This window comes from Periplaneta americana, chromosome 7 (assembly GCF_040183065.1).
Source record: "Periplaneta americana isolate PAMFEO1 chromosome 7, P.americana_PAMFEO1_priV1, whole genome shotgun sequence".
In the NCBI taxonomy this organism is placed as follows: Eukaryota; Metazoa; Arthropoda; class Insecta; order Blattodea; family Blattidae; genus Periplaneta; species Periplaneta americana.
Genome location: NC_091123.1, coordinates 93,209,434 through 93,230,571, shown reverse-complemented (window position 1 = coordinate 93,230,571; position 21,138 = coordinate 93,209,434). Strand labels below are relative to the sequence as shown.

Here is a 21,138-nt window from a genome sequence, read left to right as displayed (position 1 = left end):
TTTATTTTACAAAATAGTGCCTAGTGAACGTTCTCAATAATTTGATTGATATATTTTGTTATCATTTATTTTACAAAATAGTGCCTAGTGAACGTTCTCAATAATTTGATTGATATTGGTTATCATTTATTTTACAAAATAGTGCCTAGTGAACGTTCTCAATAATTTGATTGATATTGGTTATCATTTATTTTACAAAATAGTGCCTAGTGAACATTCTCAATAATTTTATTGACATCAGTTATTATTTGTTTTCTTTTTCTTAATTTATCGTGGCATTAAGATATATGCAGAAAGCGATTAAACTCTTAAAATGAGATCGAAGACTTCCATTATATCAATTAGGCCTATTGGTGAACACGTTACTCATGTTTGGTGATGTTCGTTTGTCCGAATTCACTAGTATTTGTAATTTTAAAATTGATTAAATTTCAGCTCCAGTTACGAATCTATACGAAAAGTTTGTCATATTTTTGTAGACTAAAACATCATTTCAATGAAATTTCACGGAATATCATCGGATATAAGAGCTCCTCCAGCCTACTACCAAAATCTGATTTAAATTACATATTTTGAATATGCAGCCTATTTATGTTTTCATGGGCTAACACTGGATTCATACTTATAGGTACCTTGCAACTGGGGCTTCTTTTAAGCGCCTTGCTTTTGAATTTCGCATGGGGTCTTCTACAGTTGTCTTAATTGTAAAGGAAACTGTGGAGATTTTATGGAAAATTTTACAACTGCTGCATATGCCAGTTCCAACATCAGTACCTTCAGGAAGATTGCGGAAGAGTACTTCAATGTATGGAATTTCCCTAATTGCTTGGGAGCGATTGACGGGAAACACATTCGTATCAATTGCCCTGCACATTCGGGTACGATGTATTTCAATTATAAACACTTCTATTCTATTGTTCTGCAAGCAGTGGTAGATGCAAATTATAGGTTTACTATAATTGATGTTGGTGGCTATGGAAAGCAGAGCGACGGAGGCACATTCCGCTCCTCAGATATGTATGAGTTACTAAAAAATAAGCAACTTAATATTCCTTTGAATGAGTATCTGCCATCAACAAACACATTGGTACCTTTTGTTTTCATTGGCGATGAAGCCTATCCCCTTCTGGAGAATTTGCTAAAGCCCTACAGTGGTGAATATCTTGAAAAAGACAGTGAATGTTTCAATAAACGCCTATCAAGAGCAAGAAAAACAGTGGAGTGTGCCTTCGGCATTCTGTATTCTAAATGGCGAATATTTTCAAAAGCCATAGAAACTACCGAAAGAACAGCTGACGATATCGTCAAAGCTTGCTGTGTGTTACAGAATATGATCATAGACAAGGAAGGGGTGCAGCGCCACCTAAAGGACATTGTTTTCTTTCCAGCCGAAATGGCTATGCAAAGGCCACAACACTCTGGTCGGACTGCCGACAATGCAAAACTTATAAGAGATACTTTTAAAATATATATCTGCAACAATGAAATAGGGTACTTGTAAATCAGCGTAAGTTAGGTGTACACTACTGAAAAAATTTATTGAAAAATTAAATTATACAGAATTGATGCAATGTTTAGCAATGACTAACAATATTACATTGCGGCTAACATAATGATTATGATGATAATAATAATAATAATGTTAGTATCGGTTATGGTAATATTTATATTTATTACCTTTAAGCAGTATGGAGATGTGATTATAAACGATATTTATATAACTTATATTTGTAAAATTATTATAATTATTACTAGCATCATTATCAATATAATTTATATACTTTATAGCTTCAATCCACACTAACAGTAATTTAATTTTAATTTATGAAGTGTAATGTAAATATCATGTTTTTCATAATCTGATTATTACAGTAATTGTTAGTAATGATATGTTTATCGTAATATAATATTAATTAATAATGACCTTGTCTGAATATTATTCACTATAACCATTATTTTTGTAATATAAAATTCGCTATATGTTCCTTAAAACTATGATAAATTGCATTAATTATTAATTATTGTTTGAATTGTTACATGTATGAAGTATAGAATTACTTGTCTATTACTTTCTCATATATATATATATATATATATATATATATAATCTGATCTTAATTGTTTAACGAGCCTCCTGAAGTTGATGCAGACATTTCTGTCGGGTAAGAAGAACAAAGTACAGTTGCCCTCTGCTTATGGCAGTACGCAAATTCCTGTACCAACTCTGACACTTTGTTTCTAAATAATAGTTTCAGTTCAGGAGGAATCTTTTGAATATGTGGCATTAAACTTTAAAAAAATAGCATGTCTTCATTCTTAGAATTCTTTTTTTCCCGCTTTTCTTTTAAAAATTGTAATTTTTCTTTCTCAACATTCAATAGTGCCTCCCCAATTCTTTCATTTGGTCGTTTTCTTACTCTACTGTCCAATTTAACACGTGGTTCAACAACTGTTTCCCCTGCCACGCTGCTTAGTTCCTTCTCTCTACCAACCCCTTCTACTTCCACAATCCCTCTATCTTCCTCAACTTCCACACTTTCAGCATCCTCGACTTCACCATCTTCTCCTACTTCTATGGTTTCAATTTGTTGTTTAGCACTGAGATTTCCTGTGGAATTTCAATTTTTTATCTGGTCCTTTAAAAACAGGAGTTGCTTGTAATATGGCCAACATGGTGAAACATCCTGGTTTCCTGCGTCTCCTGACCGAATTGGTTTAATTTTAGTCGCCTCATTTCTAAAATAATCCCTCAGATACTTCCATTTCTTTTGTACGTTATCTCCTGCGATAAAATTAATAAAGAGCATTTAAAAAGTGGTACCTAAAATAAAAATGAAAAATACTACTTATCTAGTAACAGAAAAATGTTAAGCTACTTACTGCTTAAATTCATCTCTCCCGCAACTTCCTGCCATAATTTGCTTATTACGAACCGATTTTGGTGATCAGGATGAGCCTGATTCCATATAGTAGGTCTTTCGAACACAAGAGCAATAAGTTTTTCTACATCCATTGTTTAAAACTTCACAATTACTACTGACACAAGATTCCCGCCACGTGTGACAAGAGGGCAGGATTCCCGCCACTAGTGACGGTATGCACAAGGCGGAGCTTGACAGGCCGCTAGCTGATTGTGGGTAATGAGTAGCCGAGAACATATTCTCCGCTCCGTTTAACATATCACGTCGTACCATCTATGATATTCAAACAATCGCGCTGCAATTTTTTTTATTGTTAGGTCAATGTCCAAGGGAAGCATAGAAAAAAATTCGAAATCAAAATATTGTTCTTAAAAGTGAGAAAAAAAATACTAACTTTGAAGTGATCTGTTCAAAGAAAAAATGTTTCGATAAGTGACAAACTTTTTTGTTTTTCACGTTAGATGGGGGGTCAAAGCGAGAAAAATGTACAGTAAGAATGGAAATTCGTTTTAAAAGTTACCGCTGCTCAAAATCTTTACTGGTTTCCGAGTTACGGCCAATTAACGTCAAAACTAAATCACACGCGCGTAGTTTAAAATAGAATACAAATTTGTGTAAATTAAAAAGCACGAATTACACAAATAATTGATAAAAGTCGTCTCTACTAATTACACAAGTCATCATTGACATCTGGTCCACAGACCACCTCTCCAATGCCTCTCTGCTCCACGCCGAGACTTGCGCTGCAAGCTTGAAAGAATGACTGAAACCATTCTTGGAGCTTACAGCGTGCTGGAAAGCTAGCAGTAAAGCGACCATCCATGAGCCAACGTGTGCGGTGTCATATGATTCTAGCGATTCTTTTCCCCCACTACCGCCACCAGCTACTCTACCAGCTAGTCTACCATCGTCAACGTGTCCGTATCCTTAGAAGCATAAGGTCGAAGGATAAGGTAGAGGTTATTCTTACAATTCGAAGCATATGCTTATACTTCAACCTCTTGCTTCGGAGCACAACCTTATACTTCAACCTCTTGCTTCGAAGGAAATCCTTCAGTTTTATTCTTATGGCCCAATACAACACGAGCATTTGTTCACATCGGGTTTCACTCTTGAATTGGAAGGCTAATAAAATCAAGGAATTTTCATTCAGGTCAATTATTGGCTAAACACTGTTTCGCTGAAATTCGAAGACGAACTGTAACTATTATAAACTTGCCTGAGTCGTCACTGCTATATTATGTGTGGTTAAAAGGCTACCCATAAGCCATCTCAGCTCGTGAGAATTGTACGCAACTTTGCCTATAAGATCAAAAAGTGGAAAGAACTTCGCCTGCCCTCCCCCAGTCTATCTCTATCTCTATCTCTATCTCTCTCTCTTTCACTCAGTCACACACATACGCACGCACGCACACACACACATCTGTACAAATATTCAGTTTAGTCCATTTGTAAGAGAGTATGAAAGAGAAATGTTATTATGTTATAAATGATGAAATAACACGTATATAATTACCTCTCCTAAATGAAATAGAGCAATATTTTGCCTAAATGACGCTGCCGTAGAGGATAGTTCTTATTTCATATTAATTTTATCATATGAATTTTTACTGATATCATAATTACACGAACTGATCATAAAAGTTGTTTCTTTTATGGCACTACGCCAATATTTTAAGAAACTCGACCCCATTAACAACTGTGTGGGCGGTAATATCTTCCTCAGTAAGTTTGGTAGAGTACGGTATTTGTTCTTTACGCCACTGAAATGTCTATTGCAGTTTTAATTTCTCATTATACAACGCAGGCGTGTGTGGGCGTGTTGGGATCAAAACAATTATTTTCCCGGATATACATGTTTTTAACGTGCAGGAAGTTGTATTCAACATACTGCCTACCTACTTATTTGTGAACTGGAATTTCCTTCAACCTACTCGAAGAATTTTGATCTATTTAGTGCCTACCAGTCAATTCAACCGGAACTCGTACTCATAAAATGTATTCCTTTAATGGAAAATTTAATGAGCCTTTGTTAATGTATATTACATAATAGCTATTTACTCGAAAATGCCCGTAATACTTCTCCGTTATCATCTTATTATAAGATAGAGTAAGAAGCTATGTAGGAAGTGTGTCTTCTATCTATCTGTCTATCTATCTGCCTGCCTGCCTGCCTGCCTGCCTGCCTGCCTGCCTGCCTGCCTACCTACCTACCTACCTACCTACCTATCTATCTACCAACCTACCTACCTACCCACCCATTTATTTATTTATTATTTATTTATTTATTTATTTATTTATTTATTTATTTATTTATTTATTCTTTCATTTATTTATTTATTCATTTATTCATCCATTATTTCATTTATTTATTTATTTATTTATTTATTTATTCTGGTGTAATTAAGGTCATCAGGCCTTCTCTTCCACACCACCTGAAATACAAATACAATAATAGAAATAAAAAGAAAAAATCACACTATAAACAAAGTAAAGCCGCACAAAAATATACACAGGTTGCAGTCACACAAACTTTAAATGAGTGATTGAGTATCGTAATTAATTGTATCCTAACTAATTAACTAACATAAACATGAAACTTGCAATTTTAATCTAGAGTAAAAAAAAACACTGATCAACACTTCTAGCAATACCTAAAAAGCATTAAATAAGACAAAATTTTCCAACTTAATTTTGAATTGTGATAAAGTCCGACAATCCCTGACGTCATTAGGTAACGAATTCCAGAGTCGAGGTATTTCTACAGTGTAGGAGGATGGTATGTCAAAGAAATTAATTATTCATTATGTAGGCTAATTATGTCACAAATCAAGAACTTCCACACAGAATTTTAAAGCTGAAACATAGCCATACGAATTAAAATGACGCCATACTAATTCTTATTGAAAGAATTTCAAAACAGATTCAAATTTCCTCTGAAATATTACGTTTAGTTTTACTTTGGCTTTGAAAATGAATTCGCATTTTTATCTTTTAAACGTAACAGCAGTGTGTTACTCTGAATTATTTAAGTAAATCATAATTATAAATATATTTTACATCTTGTTTACACAACTTTTAACACTGTATCACTTCGGAATATCACAAGAGGCGCCAAGACCAACAACGATCAGTTCTGAAGATGACCCAAAATAGGTCGAAACATGTTAACAAGGTACGTTAAAAATTTAACACAAGAAAGTTCTTATCATACATATTCCGAAATATATTTTGTTGGGCTCCATGGACATCATATTAAATGTTACTCACCTAACTTTCCCACGTTCCTCTCTTCACCTTCTTATTTCTCTTTTTTTTTTTTTTTAAATAACACCTTTATACTTCTTATTATGTCTACATCAATTAGGGAAATTTTAGATATGTTTCTTCCTCATCTTTAACAAGTTTTGATATGTTTTCACCCAAAATATTTGAATCTAATTTGTTTTATTTTTATTAATTTATTTTACCTAATAGCCTACGTCATTTACAGCTTTTACTATTTTACTTTCAAAACTATCCCACTCTGTATTTATATATATTAGGCTCATTGATCACTGATTTAAATACTGGTCCAAACGATTACTAAATAATCTCCGTAATATACTTTCTTATTTAGAAAGATGAATTTTAGAATGTTTCCATTATCGTTACGTTCTGTTTTTTATTCGATAAATTAATCCATCGCAATAACTTTACCTCCTTCAGTGTCACAAAACGATAAAGAAAATACCCTAATTTTTGTATATCCTCCTGTTAATACTTGGAAATATTAATTTATATTAACCAGTACGTAATAATCATTTTTGTTTTATATCATTATTATATCATTATCATTATTATTACTATTATTATTATTATTATTATTATTATTATTATTATTATTATTAAATAGCCAACATTGAAAATTTTTATATTCTTCAGTGCAAGTATCTCACAATCAGTAGAGGTTCTAAACAAGCCTGTCACACTGTACACAGTCAAGTTCTGATTGGATTAATAAACTGAAATCCTCAAATTCAGTGGCCACCACCCTAGATCATATATACCCAGATAGCTCGGCCTTATAGGCTTTGATGGTAACAACTTTTGTCAGGTTTACTATGCCGACATCTAGTTGTTACATAAGGAGTCATGTCTTAACTCCCATTTGAATTGCATTAGTGACTGTACTGCCATCTCGTGTTCGCTTACGGCGGACGGGAGGCGATCCTGGCGGTTGGTCTCTTCAAAGTGCTACCGATTTTAACATAGGAATGTTGTATATATGATCTAGGCTACCACTAAACCTACTATATATCAGGGTGATATGGAAGTTAACATATTTCATAAAACTGATGACAAAGATTCAAAATTGTAAGTCATAATAAACGAAGGATGCCAGAACAACATACAGTGCGAGTTTATTTATTAACTTTCTCTTTTCTTGAAGCTGTATTTAATCAGTAAACTAAATTGAATCAAAATATTCGTAATTGACGAGAAGAATATACATTTTTTAAAGCTATGTAACAATAATGAGTTATTTATCTACTGCCTGAAACTTGGTTGCTTCAGTTAGTTGAGAGTTATCTTCTCTTTCCAAACATTTATACAGTATTATTTTATGTGGTACTTGTAAGTTTAATTAATTGAATTAAAATCATGGTGCCGATACTTTGATTTCTACCAACAACAAAATATGGTGTTTCTACGCAATTATCTTCAGGTCATCCTTGAATGTTTATACAAGGATGATTCTGTGAATTTGTAAAAACTTTTAGGGATGATATAGGATAAGATCTTTATGAACAACTTTCACATAAGAACCCGTGTTCGAAAACGTTTCGTTTCTGTTATTAGAGGACTTGATGTGTGTGCTAACCTGTCTAAATAACACTGAAGGTGCGGGGCAAAATAATTTTTAATGTACATCATGTTGCCCTGGTGATCGAATAGGTACAAAATATTGTGTACAGTGCACATTAAAATGGTCACCTTGTATCGAACTCATGGCCAATACATTGAAACCTTATCTCAGTTTATATGTAGCTGTCCTTCATGTATGGCGTTAGACTTATTTGGGTAAGCATTACATACTGTACAGACAATAATCATTTCTTAAGGATGCTGAGCCCCGCAGACCAAGACGTAAGTAACCGTTACCTATTTTACACCAGTTTTTTTCCGTTGTCCAGGTGTGTTGAAATTACGCACTTGTAACAATAGTGTTCCCTTTATTAGGAATATTGCAAATAACACTGGGTAACAAATTTTAACTTTTTTTTTTTGCTGGTCATGTGACATGTTTTCTATATAATTTGAGCCTCCTGAATAGGAATATGACAATGAAAAACAGTTGTTGGTTACGGTTTTTGAGAAATTTTCAAATTTATATCTATTCAAAATACTGCTTTATATAATGACGAGTTTAAATATTCAATGTTCATAAGATTATAGTTTTCTTTTCCTGAATTTTCTTTTATACTGAGCAACTGGCACATCACGAGCTAAAATCCAACAATGCTAGCATGTTGGATTCCACTGTCCTTCGTATCTTTTTCCCATAGTTGAAATTTCTTGATGAAAGCATTCACCATGCTCATCACTGAAATCGCCACAATTCTCGGGGGGAAAGTCAAGATGGGAGTGAAGGAAGTGAATTTTCAGGGACATGTTACAACCCATAGTTTCATATGCCAACACTAAATTTTGCTCTAGTTCTTCACAGTTCTCACTTCTACGGTTACTCAGAAAATGCAATACAAATTCAGGCAGCTCCCTCTTTTCCTTCCAACAAAGTTTCCAAGTGATTGTCCTTTATTATTTCTCTAATTTGTGGTCCACTGAAAACTCGCTCTTTTATTTTTGAGTCACTAATAGCAGGAAATTTTTGCTGGATATGTTTAAATATTTCAGTTTTATGATTCATCCCTTTAACAAAATTCTTCATTAAACCTAACTTAATGTGTAAAGGGGGGTACAATTACTTTACTTTGAGGTACAAGGGCTTGATGTATGATATTTTTCTTCCCTGGCTCTAGTGATTGTCGTTTTATTTTATAATCCTTATCTCGAGCGAGACTGTCCCATTTGCACAAAGAGCAACAAAATTTTGTGTAACCTAATTACATTCCAAGAAGCAATGCCCAATCCGCACATATAAACCATTCGTACTTTGAATATTATCATTAAAGCACATTTTAAAGAAATACATGTCTTACACAGAATACTAACACCATGGAAATCTCCTGGTAAACTCAAGCGATTTCATACGGCGAACCTGTTTCTCCCTCTCCAAATGAAGCACAAAAGGATAATAAAACAATTTGCGCTTCTAGAAGTCGCTCTGGCAGAGTGGTCTATTTACATACTTACTTACAAATGGCTTTTAAGGAACCCGGACGTTCATTGCCATCCTCACTTAAACCCGCCATCGGTCCCTATCTTGTGCAAGATTAATCCAGTGTCTTTCATCATATCCCACCTCCCTCAAATCCATTTTAATATTATCCTCTACGTCTCGGCCTCCCCAAAGGTCTTTTTCCCTTCGGCCTCCCAACTAACACTCTATATGCATTTCTCTATTGCAAAATATAAACTACAGTAATGTAAAAGCTAACATTGAAAGAATGCACAACTCAAGTAAAATCTGGTAAACTCTAGCAAATTCATACCGCAAATCTCTTTCACCCCCTTCAAATAGACTCGTAAAAGGGCAATAAAATAATTTCCGTTTCTACAAGTGCTTCTAACATGGTGGCCTACTTATACTAATATTATTTTCACATAATGGGTCGTCACATTTGTAAAACAAAATAGTTACACACGAAATACGGTGATGTTTTTAATAAATGAATTATTATACTGTGCATCTCGAAAACCCGAACTGATGGAACACTTTGCTTGTTATTTTTGAATTCAGAAGATCGAAATTAGTAAGAATTTGTTAGCTTTATGTCTGGCGCAAATTGACTATTGACAAGATGTCTCTATCATATGGATGATTATTACGCTATACGTAATTATGTATTCCTTATGTTCAAGGAAGGGTGTCGTTAGCTTTCAGAGAAGACATCAGGATTCGACAAGGATGAGGGGAGAAAAGATTATGCTTTCGTCACCACAGGACAGCCTTTTATCGCTGACAGGTAGAATTAAGGGCCAAAAAAGTTACAGTATAGGAAGTTGGTGCATGAGCGGCATAAAATAAAAATGTCAGAAACGAAAATGACACTTAAAATTACCATATGATAGCATAGTAGTTTGATGATGTAATGTTGATAAATTGTGTTTAGTGTGGTGAAAGTGTGTTTAGAAGAACTTGAATATAGAGGTCAGTTAGGAAGTTATATAGAATTGAAATAGATGTTGAAAATTTTAAAACAATGTCTAGTTAATTAATATAGATATCGGTAGAAATTTATAGTAAAGAAGTAAATTTTAGAAAATGATGTAGGGAAGTTCTGAAAGATGATATTAATGACGGTAGTTACAATTTTTAGATAGTTATTATGAGTGTTGCTTGAGGTTAAGAAATGGATGATCAAACTAAAGTGAACTTGGTACTCAAATCAAGATTTAACAAGATTATTATAATTGTGTATATTAGGAAGAAGAGCATCGCAGTGTTAAGTGTTAAATAAGGAATGTTAGTATAGTGATTTAAATAGGATAGACAGTTAAAATTTAACGACTATTTTTAATATGGATAATATGAAAAATAGTAGAGTATTGCAATGACATGGAAAGTATGTATAAAATGTAAAAGGCTAAAGTAGGAAGAATAAGATGGAATGTAGAAAGATCGTAATTATATACAAATTTATGTTAGCAAGAATAGAATGCAGAAAGGAACGTAAGTAAAGAGTAATGTGGGAAGTGAACTAACAGATGGTAGATATTTAACACTTAAGTACTCGCGAACTATTTTGTGACATTAGTACTCGCGTGGAGATCAAAGTGACCCTCAAGCAAAAATATGAATTAAAATAAAAAATTCATATTTTCACGTAAACTTTGTAGCTCATATGGGTCACTACGTGCCAAAATGTTCTTAAGTAATAATTTGCATATACATACACCACAAAAGTAACACTGTAATATTTGTGGACTGATTTGTAACATTAGTAGTCGCGTGGGGGTTAGAGTGACCCCCAATTAAAAACACGAATTAAAATATGTAATATCCTGCTTCTATGTAAATCTTCTAGCTCATATGCATCATTACTTGCCATAATCTTCTAGAGTAAGAGATTTCAAGTATAGAATCACAAAAATAACACTACACTACTTGTGGACTAATTTATGATGTTAGTAGTCGCATGGGGGTCAACAGAACCCCCTTACTACTTACTTACTAGCCGGCTTTTAAGGAACCCGGAGGTGCATTGCCGCCCTCACATAAGCCCGACATTGGTCCCTATACTGAGCAAGATTAATCCAGTCTCTACCATCATATCCCACCTCCCTCAAATCCATTTCAATATTATCTTCCCATCTACGTCTCCCCAAAGGTCTTTTTCCCTCCGGCCTCCCAACTAACACTCTATATGCATTTCTGGATTCGCCCATACGTGCTATATGCCCTCCCCATCTCAAACGTCTGGATTTAATGTTTCTAATTATGTCAGGTGAAGAATACAATGCGTGCAACTCTGCGTTGTGTAACTTTCTCCATTCTCCAGTAACTTCATCCCCCTTAGCCCCAAATATTTTCCTAAGAACCTTATTCTCAAATACCTTTAATCTCTGTTCCTCTCTCAAAGTGAGAGTCCAAGTTTCACAACCATACAGAACAACCGGTAATATAACTGTTTTATAAATTCTAACTTTCAGTTTTTTTGACAGCAGACTAGATGACAAAAGCTTCTCAACCGAATAATAACAGGCCTTTCCCATATTTATTCTGCGTTTAATTTCCTCCCGAGTGTCATTTATATTTGTTACTGTTGCTCCACCTCTTTGAAGGATAAATTTCCTATTTTTATAGTTCCATTTCGTACAATATTCTGGTCATGAGACATAATCATATAGTTAGTCTTTTCGGGATTTACTTCCAAACCTATCGCTTTACTTGCTTCAAGTAGAATTTCAGCGTTTTCCCTAATCGTTTGTGGATTTTCTCGTTTGTCATCCGCATAGACAAGAAGTTGATGTAACCCGTTCAATTCCAAACCCTCTGTGGACTCTGTGTTATCCTGAACTTCCCTAATGGCATATTCTGGAGCAAAGTTAAAAAGTAAAGGTGATAGTGCATCTCCCTGCTATAGACCGCAGTGAATTGGAAAAGCATCAGATAGAAACTGGCCTATACAGACTCCGCTGTAAGTTTCAGTACGATACATTTCAATTAATCGAACTAGTTTCTTGGGAATACCAAATTCAATAAGAATATTATATAAAACTTCTCTCTTAACCTTTTGAAATCTATGAATAACTGATGTCTGTACTCTTATACTCCCATTATTTCTCCAGTATCTGTCGAATACAAAAAATCTGATTAATAGTCGATCTATTACGCCTAAAACCACACTGATGATCCCCAATAATTTCATCTACATATGGAGTTAATCTTCTCAAAAGGATATTCGATAAAATTTTGTACGACGTCAACAAAAGTGATATTCCTCGAAAATTGCTATAGTTAGTCTTGTCCCCCTTTTTAAAAATAGGTACGATTATGGACTCCTTCCATTGTTCTGGTACAATTTCCTTTTCCCAAATTGCAAGTACAAGTTTATAAATTTCGTTAGATAATGCCCTTCCACCCTCTTGTATTAATTCTGCTGGAATTTGATCAATACCTGGAGACTTGTACTTTTTCAGATTTTCTATCGCAATTTCGACTTCAGAATGTGTGGGTTCCGGTATAAATGGCTCAGCAGTTTGTATTTGAATTTCGTCCCGATCATTTCTATTTGGCCTATGTGTATTTAGTAGTTGCCCAAAATAGTTTTTCCATCTCTTCAGGATTGAATGAGACAAAATGACAAGGGATAGACTGGAAGTTATCATGTAGTCGTATTGCCGACACCCTTTCAGGAAAGTACTGATAAGCTGGGCAATGTAGGAAACAGCGTAAGAATAATACAAACCAACATATAACACTCGGGGTCAACATGACCCCCACGCAACTACTTAAATGTTGAGATCAATAACAAGAAATTGACTGTTTTTTAAGGTTAACAGCGGGAGTACAGTAGAAGAGTTATTAGTAGACATCGGATTTTTAGGCACTAAAATTGCAGTTTTAGGCGCCTAAAATAAGCTCAAAATTTGTAAAATTTGGCTCTATTTTAATGAAAATAGGCATTTTAGGCACATCAAGGTATCATACTTATTTCTTTCACTGAAATTTTTAGTTATACACTAAAATACGCACAAAAAAGTATGTTTAAACATTAAAAAAGAATACTATATTATATTTATGAACAGAGCTGCACAAATTTAATATATTGAAACTAATGAAATAATGATTATTGATATCAAGATTACTCATGTTAAGTTATTGAAATTCAGTTCCATGCTCAGACTTTATTATAATTATCTGCACAGTACACCACCAGAATTTTTTCTAAATTCTCCACAGTTAACCTTTGCCTTTTGTCACTGAGAATCATTTTGAAAGCAGAAAAACTTCTTTCAACCGAAACTGATGTGAGAGGCGCAAATTTTAAATTAGGTACAATAGAAACATCAATACTTACTGGAACATTTACACTTTCCCCCGATATCACTCTTGATACTTTTTCCAACAATGAAAATCCTACATTCTTATTTAATACGTTGTCCCACTTATTTTTAACTTTTTTCCCAGTTTCGCCCAAAGCAGAACGTATGTTCACTTGAGCTTCCTTCACTATTGCTATTTGGCTACAAAGAAATTGTTTTTCACGTTCTAATTGTTCAATGCTTGCAGGTATGAAAGAAAAGTTTGATGTTATGTAGGCAATATCGTTTTTCACTCGTGAGTCATTCAGACAATCTTTCACTGCTTTCACACACGCTGCACTATCAGTTTCAGGTAATTTATCAATAACTGTGACCACTTCTTTAAAATACTTAGAATAATACACCACTGACTGAATCCAGGTTCCCCATCGTGTAACAACCGGCTGAGGTGGGATTGGGATATCTGGGAAGTTCTCTCTGAATATTGAAATCCTGGATGGGGTTTTACAAAAACATTTTTTTGTGTTAGAAATAAACGAATTGACAAGAGGAAATTCATTCCGGATTGTTTCAGAAACCCTATGAAGGCCATTTGCTAGACAGGTTACATGCGTGAGGTTAGGATAAAATGTTTTAAGAAGTGGAGCTGCAGCAACCATGTATGAGGCAGCATCAGTACAAAACAACAGAACTTTAGAATCGTCTATATTACCTGAGTATAAAGACTGTAGGCCTTTATTTACAAAATAAGCAATGGCTTGGCTATTCACTTTCGAAAGTTCCTTAACACATACGAGGTGTGGAATCGAAGGTCCATCAGGACTAAGTTTTCCTACTACCATATTTGCTATATACCTATTCATAGGATCTGAGGTTTCATCCACAGAGACCCATATGTAAGAATCACCTATATCCTCCCGAATGGAAGCTAAAGTTTCATTGTATATTCTGTCTAAGTAATTTTTTCTTAGGGTCGACTCAGATGGGATATTTTGTTTGCAGTATTTTTGTAAAAACTGTCTTAAAACCGGATTTTCAATTGCATTCCAGGGAATGTTAGCAGCAACAAACGCTCTGGTTAAATCAGCATAGAAATTGCTGCTGAGATTGGAAGTAGGCTGTGTTAGTAAAGTTTGTTGCAGTTGATTTTTCTGCTGAGCTTTAGCCTTATGAGCCGCTCCTTGCATATGCTGCTTTAGGTGGCACTTCTTTTCTTGCGAAATCTAAAAATGTAAAGTAAACTGAATTAAAATAAAATCCTAATTGTTGTATTGCCGTATTTCTATCACAAAGTTAGTGGGTTCGAACAATCAAAATTTTAATGACCTGCAAATACTTTAACTATCGGAATTTAAAAGGTTAAAGTGTAGGGGTCTTAAAAAGAATTATACCTCAGGATAGCTCAGTCAATGTATAGGCCTACTCATTAAAATTAATAGAATTTGTATATTTCAACTATTGTTACATACCTGTTTGCTACAAATCTTGCAGAATATTAATTTTCCATCATAAGTGAATTCTGAATGTTCTGTTAGCCATTGCCGGATCAATGTAGATTTTGCACTTATATTTTTCGGCATTATCGCGTTAAACTTCATAGGAAAACGTCCTACCGCTCAAAACTTCTCAACACAAATAAGGTGAGGGAAAGAGCAACTGTTAACGAGCATTCAAATGAACCGTTGTTATTGAGATTCAATTGGACAAAAATACAAAGTTCCACTTATTGTTGCATTTCCTGGTAGTGTTAACACTAGGAGGGCCATTCTTTTAAATATTTTGTAACGGTTTACCCTACTAATTCGCAGTTTTACGACTTTTCATAAATATTTCAAAAACACTCTTTCTCCAAAAATTGTGATTTTATGACACTCTGAAGGGCAGTACAGCTAATCGGTTTCAGACCGAAAACAGTCATTTTTATAGTATAGTATATCTCTGAATCGGTAGCAGCACATGTTGTGATTGTTGCCTGCTTCAAAACTAAGGTTGGTTCTTTGTCGGCATTTATGCCTCCAAACATGTTAAATTCGGTGAAATCTATTGCGAGTGTCGTGAGATTCAAAACATTTTGTTTCCTTTATCAATGGTTTCATGGCCGGTGTGAAGCAAACTTTCCACTTTTTAAATGCCTTAAATTTCGCAGTGAATGCATGTATAAATTATAAAAAGTAAGAGTAAAATGCGAAACTTTACAGTGAGTTAGGCATTTTTAGGCGAATATTAACAAATTAGGCTCTAATAACCGTTTTAGGGCATTTTAGGGCACTATAAAACTCTTTGAATACCTTTCAATTTCCATGAAACACAAATATTAATAATTATTTTTACTTTTCTCCTAAAGAAACAAAATAGGCATTTGCCCTAGAATCCGATGTCTGGTTATTAGTTAAGCAGACTGTTGGAATTGCATACCAATTACAATTAAATGTAATATAAAATTATGGTAAAACCCGAATACAGAAATGTGATGATACACCATAACTGGTATAAATGTTGATGACAATATAAAAAAATAAATAAATAAATAATAAATAAATGAATAAATCAATAAATAAATAAGTAATAAGTAAAAATAAATAAGAAATAAATAAACATAAAAAGGTAAATAAATAAATAAGTAAATAAGTACTGTTAAATAAATAAATAAACAAATAAATAAATAAATCTTACTACTTGAGCTGAGATCAGACATATTTAAATAGAGATGTATTGTAACTATTTCATATGAACGTAGTTTAGTAAGCAACCCAGATTCCGAAATGGAGTGCTGCCGTACATGAAACGATTGTAATCATTTTGTATTTAATGTGTTGGTTAATGCGGGTATATTTCGAAAATGAAACATCTTCACCGATATTCCTTACAGCGCATCTCAATATCGGCAAAAATTGTGTCGCAGTTTAAAAAGCCAAAACATATTTATATCCCAAGTATTAACACACGTCACTCTTCAACGACCAATCATTCTCCGCATCTCCAGCACAGGGCATAGATCGATAAAGTACGGGTGTAGGGTGTACTTGTTAGTAACAAAAAAAAAGTTCTATTGAGCGTAACTCCATCGGTGAGTAATTTTTTACTCTAATTATATAACAGAGTTAGAAATAAAAATTGTGAAGCAGACAGTCCTTTTTTCAAAAGACTATTTCGAAATTCGTCGAATACATTCATGGTTATCATTATTTCATTGTAATTTACAGATCAATCCTTGCATATTTAATGTAATTATAACAATAACAACTCTTCTCTAACAAAAAGAAATTTAGACCTGTTGTTGGAGAAGAGTGTAAATATTTATCTCCATTTTAAAAAGATTCGGTGTCTTACGTCGTATTGTGTTCTTTTTTAACTCTTCCAATGAAGGGCCTGCCTTGCATGTCTATTACTGTTACACAATCCCTATTAATACTACATTTCTTGCATTAAATTAACAAAATCACAAATCATAAATGCAGGCACTGTCGTCACTAACAAAACGTCCAACTTTCTGCTAAAATTCTAAACGACATTTTTCAAGTCTCAGTTTCCTTATTAGTTATGCTTATTTTGAATCTATCCCTAAGATAGCTCACATACACTATGGTTTTCTGTAAGCATTGAGAATTAATTAATTATAATGATAGCGATATTTTATACAACACTGTTGTTATAACTGAAATCAAATATACAAATACATTATATGAAGTGTACAGGTGAAAAACAATCAAAGTCACATTTCTCTAAAGAGTGATGTCATCATCTAATTCAGTATATTTCTGCAAAAGTATGTGTTTTTTCTTATCAAAACTAGTGAAGGAGAATTATTACCACGGGTACAGTCCTCCTTAAATACTTTTTCATTAGGAACAGCAATAAATTTTGCAGTAATATACTCATTGATGATGACATCACCCTTAAGAAAATTATGACTTTGATTGTTTTTCCCCTGTGGTCTTCATATGTATAGACTACATATGTGTATGTGGTTTATTTTCTCGACATTATGTAAAAGTGCCTTTATAATGTCATAATAATAATAATAACAATAATAATAATAATAATAATAATAATAATAATAATAATAATAATAAGTCTATAATGATCTTTAAATAAATAATTATGAACAAATCAATCGAAGGTGGTGGAATATAGTTAAAATAAATAAATAATTAAATAAATAAATTTAACTGCTTATTATGGTTGTATTCCATTGATTTCACTTCACTCATTCACAATTAAGAAGTGGATTCCAAAGCGTTCTAAGTCCTATTTGTAAGATTTTAACTTGCTTTATTCACGCTTTAATGTATCCTTTTCAAGCCTATATATAACTGTGTAAATTTATTTAACAGACTCTCCTAAGTCTTGTCTTAGATCCGTTTGAAAATACACATACAGAAACTAAGGGCGTCAAAGATATTTTATAAGTTTTTATCATCGTTCTCATAACTTGTCATTTGGACTTAGAGGCCAATTTGCAATCCACCTCTTCAATTTCCAATTCAATTGTCCAATTCTTTGGACATAAAGTCAATATGAGAACCTTGCAGATCTATGCCGTTTACTTTCCAGTTAGGCGCATCCAAAACCACTCCGGCTGGCTGCACTAAGGTTAGTTAAGTTTCAAGCAAGAAAACCCACTCGTCCCTGAAATAGCCTCCTGACTACATTGCAATCCTGCGTTCGGAGAATGCCATGGAATGATAATGAAATGAAAACCAAACATAGTGATGTCAATGCCTTACATGGGGAAACGAAAGAATCCCGAGAAAAACTACAACCGCGATTTTTAACGTCACCAGTGCGCTACAGGTTGAAGATCTTACCACTCAGATACATCACGGAAATGATATCAGTACAATAGATAATGCATGAAGAAAACTTTATCATAGAAGAAAATGAAAGAAAACACTCGTTTCTCTCATCAAATCGAGGATTTAATAACTATACGTTGAATCACATCTTGGTCACTAAATACTGAACACGCAAATATGGAAGGGCAATAAAACATTGAATGCTGTTCTCTTGTACGTACTACAAAGCATTTCATATCAGTAACGTATTAGATTATAAAATGCAACAAGTGATGTTTATATTGTACAGTAATTTTATTAAATCATATTAGTTTAATTTTTTATTTATACTTTCTTTCCTTTCTATTTATTGAATACTTCATGTACAGAGTGGTGTTACTGCTACTTTTATAAAAATATGTATGATGAAATATAGAGTTATTAAGAGAAACATTTATATTTTTAAAATAACAAACATTAATTTAATTGGAAATAAATAACATAGACGTCATGAACTGTTAATAATTTTATATACATTGTATTAATTATCTTATTTATTTACTCAATTAATTTCATTTTTATTTATTTATTTATTTATTTATTTATTTATTTGTTTATTTATTCATTCATTCATTCAGTTATTTGTTTAATTGTTTATTTATTCGTTTTCTTAGTTATTTATCATTTCAACGAAATAAGTAGTGATAAATACTCTAATGTAAAAATATTTGTTTTCACTCCTTTTATGATTTTATTCCCATCTTGAACAACTATTTTTATCTTACAGGTAGGTGATGGATGTCCAGAATATGGAATATTGTTGCATTTTGAGAAATTGTTCAGCAATCTCTGTAAGTGGTATATTTAGAAGTTTCCTTTTAAAAACACAGAGTGGATGAATTTCACAAAACATTTCCGTGAAAATATTTCAGTATCAATGAAGACAAAGCATCATATTCTTAACAAAATCCAAACCGGTTCTAAAAACAATGATTTGCGTAATCTGAGGTAAAACGTGAAAACTCAACACTATTTGAAAAATTTATAAGTTTTAAAAATTTTAATACGAGGTAAAGTATTTAAATAATTTGGAAATTCAAATATAAACAGCTATTAAGTAACATTAAATCACTTCACTGTAACAAGCACATTAACTTCACACTACATCCTAAACTTTCACTTTGTGTTTACACTTTTGAAACACCCAATCACTTACCGAAAACGCCATTTTCTAGTGTCAAATGGAAGACGAGGAACCGAAGACAACCAGAGAATGTGCACACTGGATGTACAACAATGAAATCGAGCGGTTGTGAGTCCGCAGGTTGGTGTGTGGGTGCACCCGGGGGTTCTCTAGCTGGGCCCACGGAATCAAGCGTGGGCGTTCCCGCAGGATGCCGCATAGGAGGATGGACTACCACGACGAGAAAATTTCATCTCAATATTAGCACATCCGTCACTCACATATTTGATCGAGTTTACTGATAATGGCTATCTTGATACATCAATCTCTGTGAATTTCCATCAGGTTGCTTTTAAACATACATGTCATCAAGAAATGTAATAAACAAAATGAATTATTGTGTATTCACTGCAAAGCTACAGTATGGTACATACCATCATTATGAATTTCACAGAATGAATTTATATCATCCGCTTTCCTTAGAAGAATAGTAGTCTAGTAATAGTGGTTGTAGAAATATTTATAGTGACTGCAGTAGCAACTATTTCAAGCTGAAATATGCCTTATTTCACGTTGAGGTATTCGGCTTGCTCATAGGTGCTCGAGGGACTATACCAGCTTTTTTCGAAGAATTTCGACGGCAGTTTACTCTGCTAACATCTCTGAGGATGACATTGTGATAATTGTGTTAAAAAAATCCTGCCAAATCCTAATTAATCACATGGTGCCACATTAATAGCTATTGTAATTTTTCACGCCCTTTTCTTTGTTTCCCTTCTTTAAAATTTAATATCTATGTTTACATATGTATAATAATTTTTTGAGGATATACTGAGTCCGTAAGGGCTACCCTCAATGGGGGGGGGGCAGTTTACTATTATTATTAGTAGTAGTAGTAGTAGTAGGCCTAGTGCTGTATTTTACCCAGTGCGTCAGAATACCCGGTTATTTGCGCTCGTGAAGCAAAAATGCTAAAAGAATAACATTTTAAAACTGACGCAATTCAAATATGACCATAGGTTAAAAAGTACTGTGGGAATGAAATATAGCGTCACGAATGCAATAACAAGATGAACTTTTATATGTCACAAATGTAACAAATATTTGGTCTAAACAATGGTTGATAAATAAAAAAAATCAAACGAAATTCATATTAACAACAAAGATTCCTAGATGTGAAGTGCCTGGAGGAGATACATTAAAACAAGTAAGTGAATTATTCTGTTCTGAAAGGTCAAAAGGTCACAAATGAAGTAAAATCAATATCTAAAATATTTTCCAGATATAAAACGTTTAGAGCATAAAGAACTGTGACTAGTAATAACTTACTAAAAATCACCACGTCAAATATCATATGTACTTCACAGGACTTTAAAACTGTGGAAATACAAATAAATCATTTCCAAAAGTGTCATGTAACGTCGGCATATTCACATCCAATCCGGTCATATTTTGAACAATGTAATGAAACATGTTTCGGAGCAAATAGAACATCACATATATTACAATCCGGCGAAGGTTCGTCACTTAGAAGATGGCCACGACTTAGTAGTGTGTGTATTTTCACCCGTATAAAATGTTAAAAGCTAGAGACTGGTATTCTATT

The 21,138-nt window shown here is 33.4% G+C and overlaps 1 protein-coding gene across 2 annotated transcripts in view; it reads right to left on the bottom strand.

Annotated features, from left to right (window-relative positions):
* The window catches only part of 7B2 (Secretogranin_V domain-containing protein 7B2), a 254,094-nt gene extending 234,412 nt beyond the window's left edge, over positions 1-19,682 (bottom strand). The window contains exon 1 of one of the 2 annotated variants that reach the window (XM_069831080.1): positions 19,566-19,682. In XM_069831080.1, coding sequence (XP_069687181.1) covers positions 19,566-19,577 — 12 coding nt within the window. In that variant the 5' untranslated portion in view covers positions 19,578-19,682. The remainder of the gene's footprint in view (positions 1-19,565) is intronic. The other variant, XM_069831081.1, reaches the window with a different exon arrangement.
* Positions 19,683-21,138: the final 1,456 nt, after the last annotated feature.